At 55.7% G+C, this 9,758-nt stretch overlaps 1 protein-coding gene across 2 annotated transcripts; it reads left to right on the plus strand.

Moving 5' to 3' along the window:
- The first annotated feature begins 1,727 nt into the window (after positions 1 to 1,727).
- On the plus strand, positions 1,728 to 9,758 carry DNAJB2 (DnaJ heat shock protein family (Hsp40) member B2). 2 transcript variants are annotated; one of them, XM_086719703.1, is made up of 10 exons: positions 1,728 to 1,907; positions 2,192 to 2,297; positions 2,950 to 3,059; positions 4,153 to 4,206; positions 4,379 to 4,501; positions 5,241 to 5,333; positions 5,561 to 5,663; positions 5,855 to 5,925; positions 7,442 to 8,574; positions 8,783 to 9,758. In XM_086719703.1, the coding sequence occupies exons 2-9, from the start codon at positions 2,233 to 2,235 to the stop codon at positions 7,798 to 7,800; spliced, it is 978 nt and encodes a 325-aa protein (XP_086575829.1). In that variant the 5' UTR covers positions 1,728 to 1,907; positions 2,192 to 2,232; the 3' UTR covers positions 7,801 to 8,574; positions 8,783 to 9,758. The 2 variants fall into 2 exon arrangements, with proteins under 2 accessions (XP_086575829.1, XP_086575830.1); XM_086719704.1 differs by having other exon boundaries at positions 1,736 to 1,907; positions 7,442 to 7,648.

Consider the following 9,758-nt stretch of genomic DNA (forward strand, 5'->3'; position numbering starts at 1 on the left):
ACTCCACAAACACGTAGGCACCAAAGGAAAGCTGAGCAGCCAGCACCATAGTCAAGGTCATGGCACAGGACAGCCTGCCTACAAGACCCCTGTTCCCTACAGAACAGGGGCTGCAGCGAGGCTCCCTCTCACCCAGGCACTGAGACTGACATTTCCTCCTCCAGACACTAGAGGCCGCTGCTGGCTCCTCTGTCACAATCACTATGGAAATGAATTCTCAACTGCCCCTGCTTCTCTGTGACTTGCTCCACATTCAAAGTCCCAGTTGGAGCTTTCAATTGGCAGGGCTGATGTCTTTTGCTTGTACCCTTGGAGCCGAGAAGTCTGGGAGAGCAAGTGTCAGGGCTTTGTGACAGGTGGTGGCCTGCCTCCCATCCAGGCCTACAACAATGGGACTTTCCCAAATGCAGGCAGAAGGGTCAGACTGTGGGCAGCCAGGGAAAGTAGACAAATGCACACCACCTTCTTCTCTCATGTCTGGCTCAAGCCTTTCTCTTCAGTGAAGCATTTCTAGGTCATCCAGACGAAAACACTCTTCTGAACTCACATAAGCCTTACTGCTTGGGCCAATCATGATGCCAGAGAGGATATGTACTAAGACCTAGGGATACTATGTACCACACCTCATCTGACTAACAAACAGCCCTAGGCGTTACCTGTACTCAGGTAGGAAAATCTGAGTCCTCAGAGGTTTTGCCAAGCCACACAAAAGCGCCAGGTTGCAAACCCAGGTCTGTCTGTTTTTCAGACCTTGAGGTTTCCTGGTGGGCTATATTGCTGGGCTGGTTATCTCATCATGTTGGAGCTCTGTGAAGCCAGGTATTGGGCCATATTCTTCTTTTTACAGCCTGGCCGCATCTACTATGTAGAAGATGTTCAGTTAACACTTGTGCATTGGCCTGGATATCAAGTAGCAGCCAATTCTGGAAAGTTCTCTAACTCTCCAGTGAGTCCTCAACCCAGGAATCATTGACAAGGTCTACATGAGATCACTCTAGGAGAAAAAAACAAAACAAAACCAAAACCAAAACCAAAAAAACAAAAAACAAAAAACAAAACCCAAAAACAAAAAAACAAATTTTGAGCCTGCAGAATTTCCTTTTCCTTTTTTTAAAAATTTGTTTTCCTTTTACCTTTTAACCCCAACTCCCCCAAATGTGTCAAAACTGTCAACAAGAGATTCCAATCTGTTCATTATTTAACCAAAGAATATTTTTGAACCCCACTACTGCTCCCATACTCTGGTGCAAAAAAAGACACAATTTCTGTCCCGTGGAATTTACATGCTAGTGGGGGAGGTGAAATGTCAATCAAAAAATCAAACAAGTAAGTGCTGACTTGTATCTCTGACGAGTGTGATGAAGGATGTCACGAGATGCTGACAGGCAGGTCTGACCTACTCAGAGAAGTAGGTGGGGCAGCCAGTTTTCAGGACCTGGGGCGGGAGGAGGGGGAGGATTCAGGCCCAGAGGGGGAGTCTGTGAGTCCTTGAGGTGGTGAGTAGCCTTCGATCATCGAGCCTGTTTATAGGAAAGCGACACAGGGACCACGGGCCGGGTAGCTTGTTTGCCGGCGAGTGCGTCACGCCTGGATGCATCCGGCCTCCAGTCTCCCGGGTCCGGTCCGGGGATGACGTAGCCCGGGTGCAAGCCCAAAATAGCCGGCTCCGCCCCCATCTCCCGGCAGCCCCTGCAGCAGCCCCCCGCCTCCCCGCCCCCTGGGTGACAGGCCGAGCCGGCCTCCTCTGGGTCTCTAGTAGTTTCCGAGCCGCTGACGCATGCTTGCGCGCACAGCTGGGCCGGGCGCGTCCTACGCAGCAGCCGCGAGCCCGGCGGCCGGTGCCAGACGGTTCCGGCGGGGGGCAGGGGCGGGGCGCTGCAGGAGGCCAGGGACTCCCGGCGGAGGAGGTGCGGGCGGGGGGCCCCGGGTCAGGCTGGGAGGCCCCGGTCCGGGCTGCTGGAGTCAGGGGGCTGCGATAGGGCTCCCGGGGCCTGGGCGCCGAGATAGCCCGTGGCACCGGCCTGCGGGGGGCCGATAAGGCAGCCCGAGGGAGCCTCGTCACCGGCCCCGAGCAGAAGAACCCAGTGGGCTCCGCTTCCCGGCTGGGAGCTCTTCCCGCTCCCTCGGGGGTCTCCAGCCCCGGGGAGGGGCCCTCGGTTCTTTCTGCCTGACTCCTCCTCCTCTCCTGCAGCCCCGAGGAGGAGAGGCCCATCTGACTACTGACGAGTTGCCATGGCATCCTACTACGATATCCTAGACGTGCCGCGAAGTGCGTCCGCTGATGACATCAAGAAGGCGTAAGTGCCTCCGCTGCGCATCAGAAAGTCTCTCACCGCCGCCCCCCCAAACCCCAACACCGCCATGGGGTCCTTCAGGAGCCTTGCCGCGAGGGAGCTAGGGCCTTAGAAAGGATTGGGGGAGGGTTCCCTCTATAGTGAGGAAGAAGACCCCTGGAAGAGTAGGGGAAAGCCCTTAGCAAGAAGTTCTGCTGGGAGCTGCATTGTGGGGCCCTCTCCAGTGGATCCCGCCTCCCCCCTCCCTCCTACCCCAATCCCAGCCCCTGGGGGTCGGCTTTGTCAGGATACCTGCAGGATACACAGGTCCAAGCCCTGTGACCAGGAGGGGCCCTGTACCCTCCATGGCAACACATATTTCTAACTTCTGCAGCCCTAGTGCGCTCCAGGGAGGGGTTAGGACTGGGGCTTTCTCAGGCTTACATGATCATCTGCTGCTACTACAGCCCCTAGCACTGGCTGCAGAGGGGAGGAAGAGAGAGAGGGACTCCATTAAAACGTGGCAGCAGAGGTGGCCCCGGCTGCCGGGGTGGACACTATCTGAGTGGGGAAAGGACCGTGGCGGACTAATGGGCGAAATGGGCCGTTCTGTTCCATGGTGGGAAGTGCTTGCTTTTGTCCTCTGACCCACCCCCTCTGAAACCACTTCCTGCAGGTATCGGAAGAAGGCTCTACAGTGGCACCCAGACAAGAACCCAGATAATAAAGAATTTGCTGAGAGGAAGTTCAAGGAGGTGGCCGAGGCATATGAAGTGCTGTCAGACAGTAAGGGCCAGGGGCAGGGCACCCCCATTTCACGCCCCATCCTGCTGCTTCCCAAAGCCATGCTGCCACCTCCTGTCTCCTCTGTGCCTTTTCCACCCTGGCATCTAAGTGCCCCCCCCCCCCCGCCACCTCCCTGTGGGGACACTGGGACTTTTTTCTGTTTTGCTTCAATTCAAGTGAGCACCTGCTACGTTCAAAGCACCCTTTTATTCTTTCCCTGATCCCCTGTGCTCAGTGTGTGCTCCCCAGGGTCTGATAGCTGCAGGATGGGTCTTGACAAAAGGAGGGGAGCAGGGCAGGTAACCTACGTGTGCCGAACCTCCTTTGTGCCAAGCACTGGTGGGTGTGATCTCCAGGAGTCCTCACAGCCATCCTGTGAGGCAGGATCTATCACCCCCACTCTACAGGCAAGGAAACTGAGGCTGAGAGAGGTGAAGTAATTTACGCCAGGTCACACAGAGCTGGAATATGAATCCAGGTCTGTCTTTTATTTATTTCTTCATTCAAAAAATACTCATTGAGCGTTTATGGTGCTGGGTCCTTGCTGGGTACTGGGGAACCATGGAGGACGAGCAGACACTGTTCTCGTCCTGATGGGTTTATTCCATTTTGGTCCAGAAGACCGACATTAACCAAGGCAGTACACAGACAAGAGTATTCTGAAGGAAAGTAGTAGGGTGATGTTGATAGGGATTAATGGGCACCATTTTTTGTTACAGTGGTCACAGAAGGTCTCTCTGAGGAGGTGACATTTAGGCTAAGCCCTGATTAATACCAACAGTAGTAATTATTAGCTAGCATTTATTGAACACTTACTGAGTTATCAGGCACTGTGCTAAGCAGTTTATGTGGATTATCTTATTTAATCCTTGCAATGACCCTGTGAGGTGGGTGCTATTATTGTGTCCATTTTACAGATGAGAAGGTGCCACTGTGTGAAGAGCAGGCACTGCTAAAACCTATAGCCCGCGTCCCCTGTGCGCCCTGCTGCCTCCTTAGCGTCAGTCACTGGGCAGACCTCACAGGGTCCCAGTCTGGAAGGGGAGGCCATCCTCCCAGAGGGAGGGAGAAATGATCTGGTCTCTTTTTCCAGAGCATAAGCGGGAGATCTACGACCGTTATGGCCGGGAAGGGCTGACTGGGGCAGGTAGGTGGAGTGGGGGTGGGGAGGGATGAACGCGGCTCATGGAAGAGAGAGGGAGGGCAGGTTATTGCAGTGGATGGTCTCTTGAGGCCCCTGGTCATGCCTTCAGTGGGGTCCCTTGGCTCAGGGTGAGATGCTTGCCCTGAGCCCCCTCCCCATCTTGCCTCTCCTCCAGGAACTGGCCCATCTCGAGCGGAACCTGGTGGTGGTGGGCCCGGCTTCACCTTCACCTTCCGCAGCCCCGAGGAGGTCTTCCGGGAGTTCTTCGGGAGCGGAGACCCTTTTGCGGAGCTCTTTGGTGAGTGGGCTTGGGAGGCCTCTTACTGGCCCGGCTCCTGCTCTAGGCCTGTCGTCCATCAGCCGGGAGGCCCTGAGGCAGGAGGCTGAAGGGGAAGCAGAATTCCGCAGACAGAAGATTTTGTGGGGGTGGATCCAGTGACAGCTGGGGCAGAACCTTACACAGGCCTGGACCCACAGAGACTCGCCTTATTAAATGATAGTAACAATAATACATTGTTAGGCTTGCACAATAGCAACCGTGAAAGCAAGACTCAAAGCACCATGTGACAATAATAATGACATCACAAACAACAGATACCATTTTTTGAATGATTAACATGAACCCTGTGAGTTGGATCATTTTCTCTCCACTTACAGCTAAGAAAACAAAGGTACTTTCAGATAACTTGCTTGGAGTCACACAGCAAAGGGGAGAGCCAGGACTCATAGCCAGGTCTGCCTGACTTCACACCATGCTTACCTGTCTCCTGTCTCTTCTGCCTATACAGAAGGAACTGGCTGTCCCCCCTTCCATTTTCCCGTCCCTCCTTCCTTCCTTTATTTTTTATTGTGGACAGAATTTGCCAGGGGTCTTTTCCATATATGATATTAAAAAGAAATTTAATTTGTAAACAAGTCCAATCAAAAAAGAAAAACGATCAGAAAGGCTTATCAGGTTACATTTCTAGACTGACAGGGTTCACACAATTTGGGGGACAAGTCTCTTTGCCGATTAGTAATCTGCTTGCTCGTTGCAGATGACCTGGGCCCCTTCTCAGAGCTTCAGAGCCGGGGTTCCCGACACTCGGGCCCCTTCTTCACCTTCTCTTCCTCCTTCCCTGGGCACTCTGGTAAGTGCTTTCCCTTCCCTGTTTTGCAAGCTCTGGGCCCTGGAACCCTTCATCCCAGCTCCCAGCTCATGCGTGAGAGAGAGGCTCAAGCCTCTCTCCGTGTCTGGAGCCCTGCCTTCTGTCAGTTCTGCGGGGAGACCCCACAAAGGCTCCTGGCCCATGGTGACTGCAGCATGCCTGTCCTCCCTCTGACAACCTCTCCGCCTCCTCCTTTGTCTCCATACCAGATTTCTCCTCCTCATCTTTCTCCTTCAGTCCTGGGGCTGGTGCTTTTCGCTCTGTTTCTACGTCTACCACCTTTGTCCAAGGACACCGCATCACGACACGCAGGTGAGGGCTCCTTTGGGACCATACTGGGCGAAGGGGTGAGGGGGTGAGGGGTGGAGGGGGGGGCGGCATACAACTAGAATGTCAGCTTCTTGTGGGCAGAGTCTGTCCTGTCCACTGTGGCATCCCAGGGTGTGGAAGGCACCTGCGGGATTCGTGCACGCTTGCTGACCGAACTGGGCCGTCTCCCACAGAATCATGGAGAACGGGCAGGAACGGGTGGAAGTGGAAGAAGATGGGCAGCTGAAGTCAGTCACAATCAATGGTGAGGAGCGGCTCCGCCACCCAGTCCCTGGCTGGAAGCCCCAGCCCCAGGCCCCAGATCTCCCTTCCCAAACTGCTCCTCTCCAAACTCCTTTGGGGCAGGGAAGGAATGGCGGCCACATTCCAGACTGGCAGAATCAGAGAGGGGGGTCCTGGGAAAGGGGCTGGGGCAGGGAACCGAGGAGTCTCAGAGGGCCAGCTAATGACCATCGTCGTTAGTGGGTGCCTGGTGTTTGTAGAACATTTGACTATTTTTTTTTTTTTTAATTTTTTTTCAATGTTTATTTATTTTTGGGACAGAGAGAGACAGAGCATGAACGGGGGAGGGGCAGAGAGAGAGGGAGACACAGAATCGGAAACAGGCTCCAGGCTCTGAGCCATCAGCCCAGAGCCTGACACGGGGCTCGAACTCACGGACCGCGAGATCGTGACCTGGCTGAAGTCAGACGCTTAACCGACTGCGCCACCCAGGCGCCCCTTGACTATTTTTTAAAAATGTTTATTTATTTTTGAGAGAGAGAGAGAGACAGAGAGAGAGAGGCAAGCGGATAGAGGATCTGAAGCGGGCTCTGCACTGACAGCAGAGAGCCTGATGCGGGGCTCAAGCTCACGAACTGTGAGACCACGACCTGAGTGGAAGTTGGACGCTTAACCGACCGAGCCACCCAGGCATCCCAGCATGTTTTTAAAGTTATTTATGTATTTGTTTATTTACTTATTTATTTAGAGAGAGCAAGTGGGGCAGGGACAGAAAGAGAGGGAGAGAGAGAATCCCAAACAGGCTCCACACTGTCCGTGCAGAGCCCAGTGTGGAGCCTGAACCCATGAACCGTTTGATCATGACCTGAGCTGAAGTTGGACACTTAACCGACTGAGCCACCCAGGCGCCCCAACATTTGACAATTTTGAAAGGACTTGTGTACATAACATGACCTCTGTTGAAACAGCCAGGGGGAAAGCAGGGCTATTGGTACTCGCCCTACTTTTCTTTGTTTTCACCCTATTTTTCATGGAAGGAGACTGAACCTCAGCATGGTTCAATGATCCTAACTCCCAAATAGCCCCAAGCCCCAGGCTTTGTCCTACCTAGTAAGGGGTAAAGCCAGGCGTGACACTCAGAACGCAGGATTCCTGGGGTGGAACTCTTCCCACAGGAATGGGTTGGTCACCACAGCTCCGCTTCCATAGCTCTGCGAGCCCCGTGTGCTAAGTATGCTTCAAGGGCTGTCTTATTTAGTCATCTGAACGATTTGACAATGCAGACAGTGTCATCATTTCCATTTTATAGATGAGGAAAGGGAGGTTTAGGGAGGTTGAGTAACTGGCCCCGGGCAAGGAGACTGTTCGGACCTGTTGGAGCTGAGTACCTGCCGGTGCGCATGATCACCGTGCTAAGTGCCAAAACGCATGCGGGCCAATTCCAAAGGAGGGGCTGGAAGTGGTCAGAGTTGCTGCTGCCTGAGGCAGCCTGGCAGGGTTCCCCTGGCCTGGGTCGCAAGCGGCTGTGATTCCTGCAGGTGTCCCAGACGACCTGGCACTGGGCTTGGAGCTGAGCCGGCGTGAGCAGCAACAGTCTGTCACCTCCAGGTCCGGGGGCACACAGGTCCGGCAGACCCCTGTCTCCCGCCCCTCTGACAGTGACCTCTCTGAGGATGATGAAGATCTGCAGCTCGCCATGGCCTACAGCCTGTCAGAGATGGAGGCAGCTGGGAAGAAACCGGCAGGTGGGCGGGGGGCGCAGCGTCGACGGCAGGGGCGGCCCAAGGCTCAGGACCAAGATCCCGGCATGGGGGGGGCTCCTGAGGCTGCCAGGGGGGACGCGACCAAACCCAGCCCGTCCCCGGAGGAGAAGTCCTCTCGCTGCCTCATCCTCTGATCACCAGGCCCAGACCGTCCTGATTCGGGGCCACCAGGGGTCCTGCTCACTGTTGGGAGCAGAGGGGCACGGCCTGGGTTGCTGGAGCCCTTCTCCAACTGCGTGCTCCCCCCGTAGGTCTCCCTCCCATGTCCACCCGCACTGCAGGGTGGACTCGGGATTTGTTCTGCTCAGCCTACAGCTGATAGGTCCCTGGCACAGCCCAGGGTGGGGGGGCCTCCGGGCAGTGGGAGGGCCTCCCAGGAGCCAGGATGCACTTATTCCTACTAGATGGGGAGTTTCTAAAGGGCATTAGTGGTGTGGGTCGGGCCTCTTGTGCCCAGGTCTTCTGCCACCTGTGTTGCTGATGACTTCAAGGAAGGAGGACTTGGCCTGGGGTTCTCTGAGCCGGAGTCGGCAGCTACACCGGGGAGTCTCCTGTGCTCCCTGTCCAGCTGCAGACACCCCACCCTGGTTTCTGTGCAGCGTTGAGCTCTGACGTCTCTGTTGCTTCCCTTCTGGTGCTGCTGCTCCTCCCTCGCTCTCTTCTCTCTGCACTTCCCCGCGGGCCGCATCGCTTGCTTTCATGCCATCTGGTTAGGACTCCCTTCTTCCTTCCCCGAGAAAGCCTCAGTGTGACCAGGAAGATGCTGTGGCCGGTAGGGCCATAAGGTCTTCTGGGGAGGCTAGCTGGGTGGGGCGGGAGCCTCTCGTCCAGATTCGGAACTGGAGCCCACTCCTCTTCCCTTCCTCTTGCTGCCTCAGCCTGCCCCAGGGCCTCGGGACTAGGCAGAGGTGAGGCCGCTATCCCTGGAGAGGTGGGATAAGGCCAGGGTGCCCCAGGAGGGAGGCCTAGGAGGGGACTGTGCCCCGTCCTGCTTCACCATGCATCAGGGCTCAGGGAGGAGCCACAGGGCTAGCCCAGGTTTGCATGCTTGGCCCCATCCTCCACGGCTTGCTGCTCACCATCTCTCCTGTCACCCCGCCCCCGCTCTCTCTTCAGATGTGTTCTGAGCTGGATGTCCCGGATCCAGAGCTGCTGCACAGTTCCAACAGGACAGCGCCCTCCCCTGTGCACTAGGAGGGGACCCTCCATTCCTCTCTCTCGCCCATGCTGAGCGTAGAGCTGGGCCTGGGTGGTGGGTGGGGGGCCGGGTGGGGAGGCATCCATAGTCTTAGCCTGTGAACTCTTCCCTGGGTGTTTGGTGCTGTCTTTGGGGGACTACAAGTCCCAGAATGCAATGCACCCTGCCTCATTTCTGATAGATCATCTTGGGGGAAGCGGTGCGTGGTTGTGGAGCTGTGCATCTTGGGACATGTAGTTCTAGCCCAGGTCGGCTTGTCACTTGCTGTGAGATGGGGAGATCTTGTCATCTGATTTGACTCTGGCTGGGGTGGCAAGAATGTGGATGAAGGGGTAATGGACCAAGCTTCGGTTCCCCTGACACCTCTTGCTGGCACCGGGCTTACAGCGTACAAATCAAAGCGCTGCGGCATCTGGAAGAGGCTCTTTCCCTGTGGGCAGTCCTGGGTTCCAAGGAATAAGCCCCAAGCCCGGGTAGGATCAACAAGCGGGCCATGACCCCAGAAGGCTGATAGATGGGTGTGGGCAGGCAGAGAGCTTGGAAGGGAAGGAGTGTGAGTGAGTGTGTGTGTGTATGTGTATGTGTGTGTGTGTGTGTGTGTGTGTGTGCACGCACACGCATGGCCAGGATTGGTGTGTAATGGGCGCTCTGGGCATGTTGCTGCTTGTATGGCTTCTTTGGCCTCTGACCCTGCTGCCCATCCTTTTTCTCCCAACACAAACGAGCTGCCTCTCCTCCTCCCTGCCTGGGGAGCCCAGGGGCCAGGGAGGGGAGCGGTGGAGCCAGAGTGCTAACCCTGTGACATTGTATCTCAGAGACCTATCAAAGCCAGCTGGGCTGAGCTCAGACAGAGGGAGAAACACTGGAAGTCAATAAAGCTGTTTTGAGAGCTCA

Source organism: Puma concolor, chromosome C1, assembly GCF_028749965.1.
Source record: "Puma concolor isolate L17-30 chromosome C1, mPumCon1.1.hap2, whole genome shotgun sequence".
Taxonomy (NCBI): domain Eukaryota; kingdom Metazoa; phylum Chordata; class Mammalia; order Carnivora; family Felidae; genus Puma; species Puma concolor.